Source organism: Ammospiza nelsoni, chromosome 35 (genome assembly GCF_027579445.1).
Source record: "Ammospiza nelsoni isolate bAmmNel1 chromosome 35, bAmmNel1.pri, whole genome shotgun sequence".
NCBI lineage: Eukaryota > Metazoa > Chordata > Aves > Passeriformes > Passerellidae > Ammospiza > Ammospiza nelsoni.
In genome coordinates, this window is record NC_080667.1 from 1,963,506 (window position 1) to 1,982,118 (window position 18,613).

General features: G+C 63.0%; 3 protein-coding genes across 5 annotated transcripts in view; 2 read left to right on the plus strand and 1 right to left on the minus strand.

Annotated features, from left to right (window-relative positions):
* PRICKLE3 (prickle planar cell polarity protein 3) overlaps positions 1-1,676 on the plus strand; it is a 17,957-nt gene extending 16,281 nt beyond the window's left edge. The window contains exon 12 of the mRNA XM_059491486.1: positions 1,509-1,676. Coding sequence (XP_059347469.1) covers positions 1,509-1,676 — 168 coding nt within the window. The remainder of the gene's footprint in view (positions 1-1,508) is intronic.
* PQBP1 (polyglutamine binding protein 1) lies at positions 501-8,923 on the plus strand. 2 transcript variants are annotated; one of them, XM_059491540.1, is made up of 7 exons: positions 501-564; positions 1,869-1,982; positions 3,023-3,134; positions 5,241-5,350; positions 6,150-6,242; positions 7,136-7,196; positions 7,751-8,923. In XM_059491540.1, exons 2-7 carry the CDS (start codon positions 1,916-1,918, stop codon positions 7,899-7,901), a joined length of 594 nt encoding a protein of 197 aa, XP_059347523.1. In that variant the 5' UTR covers positions 501-564; positions 1,869-1,915; the 3' UTR covers positions 7,902-8,923. The 2 variants fall into 2 exon arrangements, with proteins under 2 accessions (XP_059347523.1, XP_059347522.1); XM_059491539.1 differs by lacking the exon at positions 501-564 and adding an exon at positions 1,084-1,097.
* Positions 8,924-18,600, minus strand: FTSJ1 (FtsJ RNA 2'-O-methyltransferase 1). 2 transcript variants are annotated; one of them, XM_059491541.1, is made up of 11 exons: positions 18,508-18,600; positions 17,450-17,618; positions 16,728-16,797; positions 16,149-16,245; positions 14,156-14,234; positions 14,012-14,064; positions 13,858-13,911; positions 13,644-13,746; positions 13,468-13,551; positions 10,562-10,665; positions 8,924-9,490 (listed from the first exon to the last, which is right to left on the minus strand). In XM_059491541.1, the coding sequence occupies exons 2-11, from the start codon at positions 17,568-17,570 to the stop codon at positions 9,014-9,016; spliced, it is 1,242 nt and encodes a 413-aa protein (XP_059347524.1). In that variant the 5' UTR covers positions 17,571-17,618; positions 18,508-18,600; the 3' UTR covers positions 8,924-9,013. The 2 variants fall into 2 exon arrangements, with proteins under 2 accessions (XP_059347524.1, XP_059347525.1); XM_059491542.1 differs by having other exon boundaries at positions 17,450-17,604; positions 18,508-18,578.
* Between the last annotated feature and the right edge of the window lie 13 nt (positions 18,601-18,613).

The window sequence follows — 18,613 nt, forward strand, 5'->3', positions numbered from 1 at the left end:
CGGGGCCTTTGCTGCTGACCTTTGACCTCTGCCCCCTCAGGGCTCTGCTGACCTTTGACCTCTGCCCCACCTCCGGGGCGTGACCTTTGCACTGTGACCCCCGTGGCCGCCTCAGGGACCTCCCGACCCGTGCCCGGTGACCTTTGACCCCTCGAGCACAGTTTTAATAAAGGGGCAGAGCCCCTGTTCGGTTCCCGGTGTCTTTGGAGCCCTGGTGCCGTGGGGGGGGGGGAGCGGAGCGGGCTCGGGGTGGGCCCGGGAGGGGCCCGGAGCCCCCAGGGCCGCCATTTTGAACGGAGACCCCCCAAAAACAGCGCGGGGCCGCCGCCCCCCCCAACATGGCGGCGCCCATGAGGGTCCCGCACCGCGCGCACCGCGCTCCTGCGCGCTGATTGGCCGGGCGCCCGCGCCGTCCCGCGGCTGATTGGTCGGAGGGGGTCACGTGGTCGGCGGAAACGCCGGGCCGTTACCGGGGTAACGGGGGCGGGGCCAAAGGGGCAGCGAGGTCACGTGAGCGGCGCGAGGCCAGGGGCGGCTTCCGGTGGGAGCCGGGACCGAACTGGGGTAACTGGGATTGAACTGGGACTGAACTGGGATTGAACTGGGGTAACTGGGATTGAACTGGGATTGAACTGGGACTGAACTGGGATTGAACTGGGATTGAACTGGGATTGAACTGGGACTGAACTGGGATTGAACTGGGGTAACTGGGATTGAACTGGGACCGAACTGGGGTAACTGGGATTGAACTGGGACCGAACTGGGGTAACTGGGATTGAACTGGGGTAACTGGGATTGAACTGGGACTGAACTGGGACTGAACTGGGATTGAACTGGGGTAACTGGGATTGAACTGGGGTAACTGGGATTGAACTGGGACTGAACTGGGATTGAACTGGGATTGAACTGGGATTGAACTGGGATTGAACTGGGGTAACTGGGATTGAACTGGGACCGAACTGGGGTAACTGGGATTGAACTGGGACCGAACTGGGGTAACTGGGATTGAACTGGGGTAACTGGGACCGGGCTGGGGTAACTAGGATTGAACTGGGATTGAACTGGGATTGAACTGGGGTAACTGGGACCGAACTGGGGTAACTGGGACTGAACTGGGATTGAACTGGGGCAACTGAGACCGAACCGGGGGAACTGGGAATGAGCTGCGACCAAACTGGGGTTCCCGGGGCACTTCCCGCTGCTCCCGGGGGGTTCCAGGGCTCTCGGGGCTCCTTTGCCGGTTCCGGGGCTCTCCCCGGTGCCCGAGGGGTTTCCCGGGACACCGAGGGGGCTCTGAGGGTCCCGGGGACGTTCGGGGGGTCCCGGCACCGAGCACCCCCGTGCTGTGCCCGCAGTGGGGTCCGGGGCTCTGCGGGGCTCCCGGTGTGTTCCCGGTGTATTCCCGGTCTGTTCCTCATGGTTCCCGGTGTATTCCCGGTCTGTTGCCCGTGGTTCCCGGTGTATTCCCGGGTGTTCCCGGTGCTGACCCCTCTGTCCCGTGCCCCCAGACCGTGCTGTCCCCAATCTGTCCCGGAGCATTCCCAGTGCTGACCCCTGTCCCCGGTGTCCCGCTGCTGTCCCGTCTGTCCCAGGCGCTGTCCCCGGTGTTCCCGGTGCATTCCTGGTGCTGTCCCCGGTCTGTCTCCAGTGCTGTCCCCCTGATGTCCCGGTGCTGACCCCTGTCCGGTGCTGTCCCGGTGCTGTCCCGGTGCTATCCCCAATGTATTCCCGGTGCTGCCCCCTGTCCAGTGCTGTCCCCAGTCTGTCCCAGTGCTATCCCGGTGTCCCGGTGCTGTCCCGGTGCTGTCCCCAGTCTGTCTCTTGGTGCTGTCCCGGTGCTGACCGCCGTGTCCCGGCGTTCTCTGCAGTCTGACTCTGGTGCTGATCCCGGTGTTCCCGGTGCCGTTCCCCGGCCATGCCGCTGCCCGTGGCTCTCCAGTCCCGCCTGGCCAAGCGGGGGCTGCTCAAGCACGTGGAGCCGGGTGAGAGGGGGTGGGGCTTGGGTGGGTGGGGCTGGGGGCGTGACCTGGGTGTGCCCGCCCCCAGACCCCGGGTAATGATTGCCAGGTGGGGGTGGGGTAGTGGGCGGGGCTATTGGCAGTGGGCGTGGTTCTGAGTTGTGGGTGGTGGTCTCTGCTGTGGGTGGCGCTATGGCCAGGGTGGGGCTCATGGGTGGGTGTGGCTCTGGGCTGTGGGTGTGGCTCATTGGTGGGTGTGGCTCTGGGCTGTGGGTGTGGCTCTGGGCAGGGTGTGGCTCATTGGTGGGTGTGGCTCTGGGCTGTGGCTCTGGGCTGTGGGTGTGGCTCATTGGTGGGTGTGGCTCATGGGTGGGTGTGGCTCTGGGCTGTGGGTGTGGCTCATGGGTGGGTGTGGCTCATGGGTGGGTGTGGCTCTGGGCTGTGGGTGTGGCTCTGGGCAGGGTGTGGCTCATTGGTGGGTGTGGCTCTGGGCTGTGGCTCTGGGCTGTGGGTGTGGCTCATTGGTGGGTGTGGCTCATGGGTGGGTGTGGCTCTGGGCTGTGGGTGTGGCTCTGGGCAGGGAGCATGGCTCATAGGTGGGTGTGGCTCTGGGCTGTGGGCGGGGCTCTCATCCCAGCCCCACCCCAGCCCATTGCCCAGCACTGGAGAGGGGCTGGGGCACTGGGTGTGGCTGCAGGTGTGGCAGTGGGCGGGGTCAGGCTGATGGCCACGCCCCAGAGCCTGAGATTCACACCAAAGGTTGTGGGTGGGCTTTGGACAGAGAGTGTGGCTTGGACAGTGGGCGTGGCAGTGGGCGGGGTTTGGGGCGATGGGTGTGGCCATGCTGATACCCCACCCAGAGCCCGAGGAGATCATTGCTGAGGATTGGGGTGGATTGGGCAGTCGGCGTGGCAGTGGGTGGGGTTTTGGTTGGTGGGCGTGGTCAGTCTGACAACCCCGCCCAGAGCCCAAGGAGGAGATCATCGCTGATGATTGGGGCAGTGGGTGTGACAGTGGGCGGGGTGTGGGCTGCTGGGCGTGGCCATGCTGATGCCCCCGCCCAGAGCCCGAGGAGGAGATCATCGCTGAGGATTACGACGACGCCCACGTGGATTACGAGGCCTCGCGGCTCGAGGGGCTGATGCCGCCCTGGTACAAAGTCATCGACCCCACCTGGTGAGAGCCCTCCCCACACAGGGAGACCCCTCCCATCCTGGGGAGACCCCTCCCCCACCTGTGAGACCCCTCCCACACAGGGAGACCCCTCCCATCCTGGGGAGACCCCTCCCCACACAGGGAGACCCCTCCCATCCTGGGGAGACCCCTCCCCCACCTGTGAGACCCCTCCCACACAGGGAGACCCCTCCCATCCTGGGGAGACCCCTCCCCACACAGGGAGACCCCTCCCATCCTGGGGAGACCCCTCCCCACCTGTGAGACCCCTCCCACACAGGGAGACCCCTCCCATCCTGGGGAGACCCTCCCTGCTGGCTCTGGGAACCCCCCTGGTGTTATAGGGAACCCCTGGGTCCTATAGGGCCTCTAGGAACATCTATGAGGCCTGTAGGAACACCTGTAGGGGCAGTAGGAACACCTACAGGGCCTATAGGAACACCTACAGGGGCTGTAGGAACACCTACAGGGGCTGTAGGAGCACCCCTGGTGTCCATACCCCCCCTATAGGGCCATAGGGTCCTTCCTGTGGGTTCCCCCAGGGTTATCAGCACCCTCTCCTAGCTGTAGGGACCCTATAGGTCCTTTCCCGCCCCTATAGTATCTATAGGGCTCCTCCTCAGGGGTTCCCATGGCTATAGGGCCCCTCCACACGCCCCACAGGGGCTGTAGGGACCCTCCCCGTGCTGTAGGTTCCTCTCCAGGCGTTATGGGGTCTGTACCCGCCCCCCCTCAGGACCTGTGGGGTCAGGGTCACACTTTCCGGCCCTACAGGGACCCTTTACAGCTGCTGGGCACCTATAGAAGCCTCTGCTGGGCACTCTGGGGGCTATAGGGTCTGTAGGGTCCATAGGGCCCCCCCTGAGCTCTATAGGGCCCCTCCCTGGGCTCTACAGGGTCTATAGGCTCTCTCATGGCTCCGTAGGGCCTCCTCAGGACTCTGCAGGGTCCATCGGCATCTCTAGGGTCCATAGGGCCCCTCCCAGCGTCTGTAGGGTCCATAGGGCCCTTTCCTGGGCTCTATAGGGGCCCTGGGCTCTATAGGGTCCGTAGGGCTCTCTCATGGTTCTGTAGGGTCCATAGGGCTCTATAAGGTCCATTGCCCCCCACCCCGATGTCTTTGTAGGATCCATAGGGCCCTCTCTGAGCTCTATAGGGCCCCTCATGGCTCTATAGGATCTGTCAGGGCTTTATAGAGTCTATAAGGCTCTACAGGGCCCTCCCCTGGGCTGTATAGGGTCCATAGCCCCCCCATGGCTCTATAGGGCCCCCCACAGCCCTATAGGATCCATAGGGCTCTGTAGGGTCCATGGGGCTCGATAGGGCCCTTCCCATGGCCCTATAGGATCCATAGGGCTCTATAGGGTCCATAGCCCCCCCATGGCTCTATAGGACCCCCCACAGCCCTATAGGATCCATAGGGCTCTATAGGGTCCATAGCTCCCCCCATGGCTCTGTAGGGCCTCCTCCATGGCCCTGTAAGACCCATGGGTCCCACAGCCCCGTTCCCCACAGCGGGCTGCCCTATTACTGCAACGTGCTCACGGCCCTGGTGTCGTGGCTGGCCCCGGCTCTGTGGGGTCCGTGGGGCTCTATGGGGCTCTGTAGGATCCATGGGGCTCTGTGGGGCTCTGTGGGGCTCTGTGGGATCCATGGGGCTCTGTGGGGTCCGTGGGGCTCGATAGGGCTCTGTAGGATCCATGGGGCTCTGTGGGGCTCTGTGGGGCTCTGTGGGATCCATGGGGCTCTGTGGGGTCTGTGGGGCTCTATAGGGCACCCCATGGCTCTATAGGATCCATAGGACCCCCCCATTCCCTATAGCGGGCTGCCCTATTACTGGAACGTGCTCACGGCCCTGGTGTCATGGCTGTCCCCGGCTCTGTGGGGTCCGTGGGGCTCTATGGGGCTCTGTAGGATCCATGGGGCTCTGTGGGGTCCATGGGGCTCTATGGGGCTCTCTAGGATCCATGGGGCTCTATGGGGCTCTCTAGGATCCATGGGGCTCTGTAGGATCCATGGGGCTCTGTGGGGTCCGTGGGGCTCTATGGGGCTCTGTGGGGTCCGTGGGGCTCTGTGGGGTCCCACAGCCCCATTTCCTGTCCCCTGCAGCGGGCTGCCCTATTACTGGAACGTGGACACGGACCTGGTGTCGTGGCTGTCCCCGAGCGACCCCAACTCCGTCATCACCAAACCCGCCCGGAGAGCGCGGGGGGCTGCAGGTGATGGGGGGGACCCCGAAATGGGGGGAGCCCAAAAACGGGGGAGGACTCCAAAACTGGGGCATACCCAAAAGCCAGGGGAACCCCAAAACCTTGGAGGGACCTCAAAACCTGGGGGGGGGAATCCCAATACCCAGGGGAGTCCCCAAAACCTGGAGGGGAAACTGGGGGAACCCCAAAATCTGGGAGGAACCCAAAAACTCGGGGGGGGGGGGTTTCCAAAACCTGGGGGTTAACTGGGGGGGGTCCCCAAAACTTGGGCAGGTCCTCAAAACCGGGAGGAGCCCCAAAACCTGGGGGAGAAACTGGTGGGGACCCCAAAACGTTGGGGAGGGTCCCGAAAACATGGGGGGGAAACTGGGAGGGATGCCCAAAACCTGGGGGGGACCCCAAAAACTGGGCAGGGGAACTGGCAGGGACCCCAAAACTCCGGGGGGGGGGCAAAACCTAGGGGGAACCTCAAAACCTTGGAGGGGCCCCAAAATGCCAGGGGGAAACGGGGGGGAACCCCAAAAACCGGGGGTGTCCCCAAAACCTGATGGGGGCCCCCAAAACCCCGGGTGGGTGGTCTGGGCAGTCCCCAAATCCTGCAGGTGGATCTCGGGGGTCCCCAAAACCCCGAGGGGGAATTGGGGGGTCCCCAAACCCCTTAGGGGTGTCCAGGGGGGGATCCCCCAAACGCCACGGGGGAATGTGAGGAGTCACCAAACTCCATTTGGGAGGGTCCCCCAAACCTGAGGGGTATCTGGGGTTCCCCCCATGGATTTGGGGTCCCCCCTGAGCCGCGGTGCCTCCGCAGAGGCCGAGGAGCCCCCCGAGAAGGAGGAGGCGCCGCGGGAGCGCCGGGGGCACCGGCGGGAGGAGCTGGCTCCGTACCCCAAGGGCAAGAAAGGTACCCAGGGGGGTCCCCGAAATTTTGGGGGGGTCCCCAGGGGTTTTGGGGTGCTCCAAGCGTTTTGGCAGGCGGGTCCCTCAGGATTTCAGGGGTTCTGGGGGTTCCCCAGGGATTTCAGGGTGCTCTGAGCATTCCGGGGGGTCCCAGGATTTTGGGGGGCTCTGAACATTTCAAGGAGGGATCCCCCAAGATTTTGGGCGGCTCCATGTGTTCCAGGCAGATTCCCCCAGGATTTTGGGGGGCTCTGAGGATTCTGAGGAGGGACCCCCCGGGATTTTGGGGAGCTCTGAGCATTCCAGGCAGAGATCCCCCAAGATTCTGGGGGGCTCCAAGCATGCTGGGGGAGGGGTTCCTTGGGTTTCGAGGGGATTCCTCAGGATTTTGGGGGGCTCTGAGCGTTCTGGGGGGTGTCCCTGGGATTTTGGGGGTCTCCAAGTGTTCTTGGGGAGCTCCCTGGGATTTTGGGGGTCTCTGAGAGTGTTCTGGGTGGGGTCCCCCTGGATTTCAGGGTGCTCTGAGCGTTCCAAGGGGGGTCCCTCAGGATTTTGGGGGTTCTGGGGTTTCCCCAAGGATTTTGGGGTGCTCCAAGTGTTCTGGGAGGGTTGTGGGATTTTGGGGAGTTTAGGGGGGGTCCCAGGATTTTGGGGAGCTCTGAGTGTGCTGGGAGGGATCCCACAAGATTTTGGGGGGCTCCAAACATTCTGGGGGAGGGGTGCCTTGGGATTTTAGGGGATTCCTCAGGATTTTGGGGGGCTCTGAGCGTTCTGGGGGATTCCCCTGGGGATTTTGGGGGCTGTGAGGGGGGGTCCTGGGGATTTTGGGGGTTCCAAGGGGGTCCCCCAGGATTCTGGGGTGCTCTGGGGCTGTGCTGACCCCCCTGTGCCCCCCAGGCGGCCGCAAGGACGAGGAGCTGGACCCGATGGACCCCAGCGCCTACTCGGACGCGCCCCGGTACGGGCTGGGCTAACGGGGGGCTTTGGGGTGCTCTGGGTTTTGTGGGGGAGTTTGGGGATGCCCCGGGTTTTGGGGGGGGTTTTGGGGTGCTCTGGGTTTTGGGGGGGTTTGGGGTGCCCCGGGTCTTGGGGGGGGGTTTTGCGGGGGGGTTTGGGGTGCTCCGGGTTTGGGGGGGGGTTTGGGGTGCCCTGGGTTTGGGTGGGTTTTGGGATGCCCCGAGTTTTGGGGGGATTTGGGGAGGGGTTTGGGGGGGGGGTTTGGGGGTGGTTTTAGGGTGCCCGGGGTTTGGGGAGGGGGGGGGGGGTTGGGTTTTGGGGTGCTCGAATTTTGGGGGGGTTTGAGGTACCCCGGGTTTGGGGGAGGTTTTGCGGGGGCGTTTGGGGGTGCCCTGGGTTTGGGCAGGGGTTTGGGGGGGTTTGAAGGGGGTTTTGGGGCGCCCCGTGTTTTGGGTGCCCCGGGTTTTGGGGGGAGTTTTGGGGCGAATTTTGGGGTGATTTGGGGGTGCCCGTGTTTTGGGGTACCCCCTTACTCCCATTCCCGGTGCCCCCCAGCGGGACGTGGTCCACGGGGCTGCCCAAGCGCAACGAGGCCAAGACGGGCGCGGACACGACGGCGGCCGGGCCCCTGTTCCAGCAGCGGCCGTACCCCAGCCCGGGCGCCGTGCTGCGCGCCAACGCCGAGGCCTCGCGGGGCAAGGACTGACGGGGGCACCCCAAAATGGGCACCCCGAAACCGGGGACACCCCAAAACCCCCAATAAACCCCCCCCAGAAACCCCCAACGGCTGTGCGCCAACGCCGAGGCCTCGCGGGGCAAGGACTGAGATGGGGGCACCCCGAAACCCTCATCCCAAAACTGGGGACACCCCAAAACCGGGGACACCCCAAAACCCCCAATAAACCCCCCCCCCCCCAGAAACCCCCAACTGCTGCGCGCCAACGCCAAGGCCTCGCGGGGCAAGGACTGACAGGGGCACCCCAAAATGGGCACCCCGAAACTGGGGAAACCCCAAAACCCCCATCATCCCAGCCCAGAATGGGGCACCCCAAAACCCTCACCAGCCCACCCAGGAACCCACAAAGCTCCAGGGATCCCCAAAACCATCACTATCCCCTCCAGGAACCCACAAAGCTCTGGGCACCCCAAAACTGGGGACACCCCCAAACCCGCACCAGCCTACCCAGGAACCCCCAAAGCTTCGGGCATCCCAAAATGGGGGACCCTGGAATGGGGACACCGGAATGGGGCACCCCAAAACCCTCACCAGCCCCTCCAGGAACCCACAAAGCTCCAGGGACCCAGAAACGGGACACCCCAGAATGGGGCACCCCAAAATCCTCAACATCCCACCCAGGAACCCCCAAAGCCCCAGGCACCCCAAAACGAGGTACCCTGGAGCTGGGGACACCCCAAAACCGGGGATACCCCAAAACCCTCACCAGCTCCTCCAGGAACCCCCAAAGCTCCGGGCACCCTCTCAGCCCCCAGCCTGGGCGAACCCCTCAAACCCCAGGGACCCCCAGAGTTCAGGGGTTCCCCAGGGAGCCCCAAAGTTCCCCCGGGCACCCCAAGGCTGAGGGGGTTCCCCCAAACCCCAGGGGGATTTTTAAACACCACAAGGGGTCCCCCAAATCCCCCCAGATCTGGGGTCCTCCCAAACCCTCGAGGGTCCCCCCAAATCCCCCAGCCCCCCTTCACTGCAATAAAGGCGCTGCAGCCCCGGGAGTGGAGCAGGGGGGATTTATTGGGGGCGGTCCTGGGGGGCTGCACCACGGGGGTCTTTGCACACCCAGGGGGTCCTTGCACACCCCAGTTTCAGTCCAAAACGCTGAGCTGGTGCAGCTCCTCACACGGGGCTCCTTCCCCCTCCTGAGGAGGTCCTTGCACGCTCATCCCACACGAGGCTCTGTCCCCCTCACACGGGGCCCCTTGCACACTCGTGTCCTCCTGGGGGGCTCCTTGCACACCCATCTCCCCCCATGGGGCTCTTTGCACGCTCATCCCCTCACACGAGGCTCCTTCCTGTTCCTCCCGTTGCTCTCCCTGCTCCTCCGTGTCCGTTCCCGGTTTCCCCCCGTGCCCCCCCGTGTCCGTGTCCGTGTCCGTTCCCGGTTTCCCCCCGTGCCCCCCCGTGTCCGTGTCCGTGTCCGTTCCCGGTTTCCCCCCGTGCCCCCCCGTGTCCGTGTCCGTTCCCGGTTTCCCGCCCCGGCGCAGGCGGCAGGCCCGGGCGTACGGGGGGGCGATGGGCGGGGCGGGGGGCGGCGTGTAACGGTACGGGCGGGACGGCTCCAGCTGAGGGGGGACAGCGTGGGGTGGGTGACCAGTACGGACCAGTATGGCCCAGTCCTTACCAGTATGGCCCAGTCCCTCCCAGTGGCTCCAGGAGCTGCCCCAGTCCCTCCCAGTCCCCCCCCAGTGCTCCCAGTCCCCTCCACTTCCCCAATCCCCCTGTTTCCCAGTCCCTTCCCCAGTTTCCCCAGCCCTCCCAGTCCCATTCCCAGTTCTCCCCCAGTCCCTCTCCCAATGCCCCCCAGTCCCAGTCCCCCCAGTTTCCCATTCTGAGTCCCATCCCCCATTCCCCATTCCCACTCTCCCCAGTCCCCCCCAGTTTCCCATCCCAGTCCCCCCAGTTTCCCATTCCCATTCCCAGTCCATCCCAGTCCATACCTGCAGCGGGTACGTGCAGTCAGGGTTGAAGGTGCTCAGGTCCTGTTCCCAGTTCCCCATTCCCAGTTCCCCATTCCCATTCCCAGTTTCCCATTCCCAGTTCCCCATTCCCATTCCCAGTTTCCCATTCCCATTCCCAGTTTGCCATCCCAGTCCATCCCAGTTTCCCCAGTCCATACCTGCAGCGGGTATGTGCAGTCAGGGTCGAAGGTGCTCAGGTCCCGTTCCCAGTTCCCCATTCCCGTTCCCAGTTTCCCATTCCCAGTTCCCCATTCCCGTTCCCAGTTTCCCATTCCCAGTTCCCCATTCCCAGTTCCCCATTCCCATTCCCAGTTCCTCATTCCCATTCCCAGTTCCTCATTCCCATTCCCAGTTTCCCATTCCCGTTCCCAGTTTCCCATTACCACTTCCCCATTCCCAGTTCCCAGTTCCCCATTCCCATTCCCAGTTCCCCATTCCCATTCCCAGTTTCCCATTCCCAGTTCCCCATTCCCATTCCCAGTTTCCCATTCCCGTTCCCAGTTTCCCATTCCAGTTCCCCATTCCCATTCCCAGTTTCCCATTCCCGTTCCCAGTTTCCCGTTCCCAGTTCCCCATTCCCATTCCCAGTTCCCCATTCCCGTTCCCAGTTTCCCATCCCAGTTCCCCATTCCCAGTTTCCCATCCCAGTCCATCCCAGTCCATCCCAGTCCACACCTGCAGCGGGTACGTGCGGTCGGGGTCGAAGGCGCTCAGGTCCCCGCAGGCCACGAAGGGAACGATGACCCGGGAGGGGCCCGAGAGACGCGACAGGGCCAGACCTGGGACACCAAATGGCATCGGGGGGGACCCCAAATACCATTGGGCACCCCAAATCCCATCGGGGCACCCCAAATAACATTGGGGAGAACCCCAAATACCATTGGGCACCCCAAATATCGTGGGCACCCCAAATCCAACCACAAATGACATTGGGGGGACCCCAAATAACATTTGGTATCTCAAATCCAATCCCAAATGACACTGGGGGCACCCCAAATCCAATGGGCACCCTAAATAACATTGGGGGCACCCCCATTACCATTGGGCACCCCAAATCTGACTGGGACACCCCAAATCGAATGGGCACCCCAAATCCAACCCCAAATACCACTGGGGGTCACCCCAAATCCCATCAAGTACCTAAAATCCAGCCCCAAATCCAACTGGGCACCCTAAATACCGTGGGCACCCCAAATCCCATTGGGTACCCTAAATCCAACCCCAAATCCCAGTGGGGCACCCCAAATCCTACTGTGGTACCTCAAATCTGACCCCAAATCCCATTGGAGCACCCCAAATCCCATGGGCACCCCAGATCTGACTGGGGCACACCAAATCCAACCCCAAATCCCATTGGGGCACCCCAAATCCCATTGGGGCACCCCAAATCCCATGGGCACCCCAAGTCCAACCCCAAATCCAACCCCCACCCCAAAGGGGGGCATTGGGACACCCCAAATCCTCAGGGATCCCAATTCCCCCCACAAAACAGCAGGGATCCCCCAATGGCCCTCAGAGACCCCAAAATCCCCCCAGGGATCCCCAAAATCCTGTCAGGAACCCCCAAAACGTCCCCAGGGACCCCCAAAATTCCCCCAAGGACTACTCAAAATGTCCCTTGAGACCTCCCAATGACCCCCCAGACACCCCAAAATTCCACCAGGAACCCCCAGAATTCCCCCAGGGACTCTCAGTGACCCCTGGCAATGCCCCCAGTGCTCCCCAGGACCCCCCCAACTCCCCCAGGGACCCCAAAATTCCCCCAAGGACCCCCACAATGTCCCCAGACACCTCCCAGTGACCCCCAGACACCCCAAAATCCCTCCTGGGACCCCTCAGATGGACTCCAGACACCTCCAGTGCCCCCGAGAGACCCCAAAATCCCCCCAGTGCCCCCCAAAACCTCCACAGGGACCCCCCAAATCCCCCCTGGGACCCCTTAGAATGTCCCCAGACACCTCCCAATGACCCCAGACACCCCAAAATCCCATCAGGGACCCTTAGAACATCCCCAGACAACTCCTAATGACCCCTGAACACCCCAATATGCCATCAAGGACCCCAAAATGTCCCCAGGGACCCCCAAAATCCTGCCAGGGACCCCTCAAAATTTCCCCAGACACCTCCCAGTGCCCCCAGACACCCCAAAATCCCCCCAGGAACCCCCAGAATTCCCACAGAGACCCCTCAGTGACCCCTGGCAATGCCCCCAGTGCTCCTCCAGGACCCCCCCAACTCCCCCAGACACCCCAAAATCCCCCCAAGGACCCCCAGAATGTCCCCAGACACCTCCCATTGACCCCCAGACACCCCAAAATCCCATCAGGGACCCCAAAACCTCCCCAGGGGCCCCCAAAGCCCCCTGGGATCCCTCAGAATGTCCCCAGGCATCTCCCAATGACCCCTGAACACCCCAAAATCCCATCAGGGACCCTTAGAACACCCCCAGACACCTAGTGGCCCCCAGACAACCCAAAATATCCCTGAGACCCCTCAGAATGTCCCCCCAGACACCCCAAAATCCTGCCAGGAACGCCCAAAATCCCATCAGGGATCCCTCAGAATGTCCCCAGACACCTCCCAGTGACCCCTGAACACCCCAAAATCCCCCCTTGGACCCCTCAGATGGACTCCAGACACCTCCAGTGCCCCCCAGAGACCCCAAAATCCCCCCAGTGCCCCCCAAAACCTCCACAGGGACCCCCCCAAATCCCCCCTGGGACCCCTCAGATGGACTCCAGACACCTCCCAATGACCCTCAGACACCCCAAAATCCCCCAGGGACCCCTCAGAACATCCCCAGACACCTCCCAGTGACTGCAAGACACCCCAAAATCCCATCACGGACCCCAAAACCTTCCCAGGGACCCCTCAGAATGTCCCCAGACACCTCTCAGTGCCCCCCAGACACCCCAAAATCCCATCAGGGACCCCCAAAATCCCCCCCCCAGACACCTTAGAATGCCCCCAGGCATCTCCCAATGACCCCTGAACACCCCAAAATCCCCCAGGAGCCCCTCAGAACATCCCCAGACACCTGCCAGTGACCCCTGAACACCCTAAAATGCCATCACGGACCCCAAAACCTCCCCAGGAACCCCCAAAATTCCCCGTGGGACCCCTTAGAATATCCCCAGACACCTCCCAGTGACCTCCACACACCCCAAAATCCCATCAGGGAGCCCAAAACCTTCCCAGGGACCCCTCAGAATGTCCCCAGATACCTCTCAGTGACCCCCAGACACCCCAAAATCCCATCAGGGACCCCCTAAATCTCTGCCAGGGACCCCAAAATCCCCCCCAGACATCTTAGAATGCCCCCAGGCATCTCCCAATACCCCCCAGACACCCCAAAATCCCATCAGGAATCCCTCAGAATGTCCCCAGACACCTGCCAGTGACCCCTAAACACCCTAAAATGCCATCACAGACCCCAAAACCTCCCCAGGGATCCCCAAAATCCCCCCTGGGACCCCTCAGAACATCCCCAGACAACTCCCAGTGCCCCCCAGAGACCCCAAAATCCCATCAGTGCCCCCCAGGGACCCCAAAATGCCCCCAAAATGCCCCCATGCCCTCACCAGCCTCGGGCTCCAGCAGGGGGTTCTCCATGCTGGGCACGAAGCCCTCGGGGGGGCTGTACCCACGGCACACCACGAACGCCTCTGCCAAAACACGGGGTCAGGGGGGCCCCCCACACTCAGGGGGGGTCCCCAGTCAGATGTGGGGGTCCCCAGGGGTTTGGGGGGGCCCCCACCGATGCTGGAGTTGCGGCTGCTGCGGGGCTTGGCGCAGGTGACGTCGGGGAAGAAGAGGCGCAGCTGCGAGTAGAGCAGGGTCACGTCCTTGCCACGGAAAATCTGGGGGGGCAGCGGGGTCAGCGCCCCCTTTTTGGGGCCACCGAGGGGGGGCAGCACCCCCTTTGTGGGGATGGGGGACTCCAGACCCCCCCTCGTTTTGGGGGGACTCACCTTGGCCACGAAGGTGCCGCCCTTCTTCAGGACGTGGGTGGTGATGTTCAGGGCCTGGAGGAGGGGAGACCCCAAAAGGGGATTTTGGGGGGGGTTTGGGGGCTCCCCAGGCAGTTTTGGGGGGGGGTTTGGGGGGTTGAACCCCCACACTTACAGCCAGCAGCAGCTGGGCCTGGATGTACTCGTCGAGGTCGTGCAGCCCCGTTACTGTGGGGGCAGTTTGGGGGTCAGGGGGGTTTTTTTTGGGGGGGGGTTGGGGTTTAGGTGCCCCCCCGGGCCCAGCCCCCCCAAAACTCACCGTCAGGGGCCCCATCACAGACCACCAGGTCAGCCGGGTGCCCCTCGAAGTGGCGCCGGATCTCCTCGGCCGTGGAGGCCTGGGGGGCAGCAATGGGGGCAGGAAGGGGTTAATGGGGTCTGGGGGGGTTTTTGGGATCTGGGGGGCAGGAAGGGGTTAATGGGGTCTGGGGGGCAGGAGGGGGTTAATGGGGTCTAGGGGGTTAATGAGGTCTGGAGGCCTGGGGGGCACGGGGCGGGGGGGAATGGGGGCAGGAAGGGGTTAATGGGGTCTGGGAGGGGTTATTGGGGTCTGGGGGAATGGGGGCAGGAAGGGGTTAATGGGGTCTGGGAGGGGTTATTGGGGTCTGGGGGAATGGGGGCAGGAAGGGGTTAATGGGGTCTGGGTGGTTATTGGGGTCTGGGGGACATGGGGGCAGGAAGGGGTTAATGGGGTCTGGGTGGTTATTGGGGTCTGGGGGAATGGGGGCAGGAAGGGGTTAATGGGGTCTGGGAGGGGTTATTGGAGTCTGGGGGAATGGGGGCAAGAAGGGGCTAATAGGGTCTGGGGGGTTACTGGGGTCTGTGGGGCATGGGGGATATGAGGACAGGAAGGGGTTAATAGGGTCTGGGGAGCATGGGGGGAATGGGGGCAGGAATGGGGGCAGGAACAGGGTCAGGAATGGGGTCTAGGGGGTTAATGGGGTCTGCGGGCCAGGGGGGGGAATGGGGGTAGGAATGGGGGCAGGAATGGGGGCAGGAAGGGGTTAATGGGGTCTGGGGGCCTGGGGGGAGTGGGGGCAGGAAAAGGTTAATCGGGTTTGGGGGCATGGGGGAAAATGGGGCAGGAAGGGGTTAATGGGGTCTGGGGGGCACAGGGGGAATGGGGGCAGGAATGGGATCTGGGGGGGTTATTGGGGTCTGGGGACCTGGGGGGGAAATGGGGTCAGGAATGGGGGCAAGAATGGGTCTGGGGGTCAGGAATGGGGTCTGGGGGGGTAAATGGGGGCAGGAATGGGGTCTGGGGGGGTAAATGGGATCAGAAATGGGGTCTGGGGGGCAGGAATGGGGTCTGGGGGGGTAAATGGGGGGCAGGAAGGGGGTCTGGGGAGGGGAAATGGGGTCGGAGGGGCACGGGAGGAAATGGGGTTTGGGTGGGGGGGAAATGGGGTCTGGGGGGGTAATTGAGGTCTGGGGGGGAATTGAGTCTGGGGGGAGAAATGGGGTTGGGGTCGCTCAGAGGGGGTTTGGGGGGGCTCAGAGGGGTTTGGAGAGGCTCAAAGGGGGGTTTTGGGGGGCTCAGGGGTTTTTTGGGTGGCTCAGATGGGGGTTTTGGGGGGCTGAGATGGGGGTTTTGGGGGGCTCAGGGGTTTTTTGGGGGGCTGAGATGGTGGTTTTGGGGGGCTCGGGGGTTTTTTGGGGGGCTGAGATGGGGGTTTTGGGGGGCTCAGGGGTTTTTTGGGGGTCTGAGATGGGGGTTTTGGGGGTCTGAGATGGGGGTTTTGGGGGACTCAGGGGGTTTTGGGGGAGGTCCCCACCTTGGTGATGACCTTGATGGAGGGGGGGATATAGGAGAGCTCAGAGGGTTTTGGGGGGCTCAGGGTATTTGGGGGAGCTCAGAGGGGTTCAGAGGGTTTTGGGGGGGCTCAGTGGGTTTTGGGGGTGTCCACACCTCGGTGATGGCCCCCTGGATGACGGGGCCATGGTGAGGCTCAGGGGGAATTTGGGGGGCTCAAGGTATTTGAGGGGGGCTCAAGGTATTTGAGGGGGGCTCAGGGGGTTTTGGGGGGTTCAGAGGGCATGGGGGGCTCAGGGTGAATTTGGGGGAAGCTCAGGGGGTTTTGAGGGGCTCAGAAGGTTTGGGGGGGCTCAGGGGCTTTTGGGGGGCTCAGGAGATTTTGGGGGTGTCCACACCTTGGTGATGGCCCCCTGGATGGGGAGCACCATGCGGGGGGGCTCAGGGAGGGGTCAGAGGGTTTTGGGGGGCTCAGGTGGGGTTTTGGGGGTGTCCCCACCTTGGTGATGTCCCCCTGGATCTGCAGCACCCCCGGCAGCGGCGCCATGGCCTGGAGATCCACGGCCACCACCTGGGCTGGGGAGCCCTCGGGGCCCCTGGGGGGGGGGCAGGGGGGTGGGTACCCTGTGACCCCCCTAGTGACCCCCCAAACACCCAGTGACCCCCCCCAGTGACCCCCAAACCCCCAGTAACCCCCCCAGTGACCCCCCCAGTGTCCCCCCATACCCCCAGTGCCCCCCTGGGACCCCCAGTGTCCCCCCATACCCCCAGTGCCCCCCTGGGACCCCCAACCAAACCTCTCTGAGCTCCCTCCAGTTCCAAACTGGGAATCCCAGTCCTCCCAGTTCACCCAGTTGGCAGCACCAGTTCAGTTGGGTCCCAAAGCAGGATTTCCAGTACCCCAGTGTGGGACTCCCAGTGCTCCCATTCCCAGCCTAAGACCCCCAAACCAGCACTCCCAGACCCTCAGTTTGGGGCTCCCAGTGCCCCCAATATTCCCAGTACTCCCAGTGCCCTCCCAGTGCCCGCAGTGACCCTCACAGTGCCCCCCAGTGCTCCCAGTCCCTCCCAGTCCCACCTGAGGTGCCGGCTCAGCACCTGGCTCCAGCTCCCGGGGGCAGCACAAAGATCCACGGCCCGCTGGACCCCTGGCAGACCAGTTAGACCAGTTAGACCAGTTAGACAGTGATCCCAGACCCCTGGGTGCCCAGTGAGACCAGTTAAACCAGTTAAGATCAGTTACACAGTGATTCCAGACCCCCGGGAGCCCAGTTACACCAGTTACACACCAGTTACACACCAGTTACACACCGGTTCCTGTAAGTGATCCCAGACCCCTGGGAGCCAGTTAGAACCAGTCACACCAGTGATCCCAGTTACACCAATGCTCCCTGGGACCACCCCCACCAGTTTCCCCCATTCCCCGACCTCCTCCCGTTCTCTCAATTCCCGCAGTTCCTCCCAGTCCCCCCAGTCCCCCCAATCCTCCCATTTCCCCAATCTCCCCCATTCCTCAGTTCCCCCCACTCCCCCAGCTCCCCCCAGTCTCCCCACTCCCCCCCATTCCCCATTTCCCCAGTCCCCCCATTCTCTCAATCCCCCACTCCCCCCCATCCCCCCAGCTCCCCCCATTCCCCCCCCCAAGTCCCTTCATTCCCCCCACTCTCCCCCATTCCTCAGTTCCCCCAGTCCCTCCCAGTCCATCCATTTCCCCAGCTCCCCCCCATTCCCCACTCCCCCAGCTCGCCCCTATTCCCCCCATTCCCGGTTTCTCCATTCCCATCCCCAGTCCCCCCGTACCCTTGAGGAGCTGGAATCGCTGCTCCAGCTGCAGCAGTTTGAAGGCGCTGCGGGCTCTCCAGCCGCCCTCCTTGGCCAGCCGGTAATAAATGTCCCGCTTGTCCTTGGAGGAGCGCCCCATGGCACCCCAAAACTGCCAGGGGGACACCCCCAAACTGATGGAGACACCCTATTAACGGGGACACCCCATTAACGGGGACATCCCATTAACAGGGACACCCTATTGATGGGGGCACCCCGTTGCCAGGGACACCCCATTAACAGAGACATCATTAACAAGGACACCCTATTAATGGGGACACCCCAAACACGGTGACACCATTAACAGGGATACCTTATTAACGGGGAAACCCCAAACACGGGGGGAACCCCTTAACGGGGGTACCCCTTTAACAGGGACACCCCTTTAAGAGAGGGTACCTGTAAATGCAGACACCGTAAACAGGGATACCATAAACGAGGATGCCCATAAACGGGGACACCCCAAAAACGGGGACACATAAACGGGGGTACCCCATTAACAGGGACACCCCATAAACGGGGACATCCCATAACGGAGGAAACTCACAAACGGGGACACCACAAAGGGGGACTGCCCCAGCCCCAGCCGGGGTTATAACACCCCCCACCCGTGGCGCTGTAATCTCCACACAGTTCGTTATTTGTGCGCCCTATTATTTATTTATCGGTTCTGCTGTTTATTTCTTGGCCCTACCCTAAACAAACCGCTGTTTATATGGGGGGGGGCACAAAAAAATGGGGGGATCCAGGGAGATCCTGTGGCTCCCACACGCACGGATTACTGTGTATGCCCAGGGGCTGCTCACACCACTACAAACCCCTCAAACCCCGTTAATTTAAGTCGCGGTAATTTTAAATTAAAGCCTACATTCACCACAAACCCTCACCGGGCCATTGCGCATGCGCCGCACCGGCACCACCGCCCCCTGGCACATCGGCTGCGCACGCGCAGCCCCGCCCAGCCCGGCGCGCGCCGCTCCCCCTCCCCCTCACACCTCCCGCCCCCCCCCGCCGCCCCCTCCCGCCCGCCGCCGTACCGGAACGCGCCGGGGAAGGAGCGGGGAGCAGCCGCGGGAGGAAAGAGGAACCAACGCGGCGGGAAGAGGTGAGGGCGGAGCAGCTGCGGCGGCTGAGGCGGGCGGC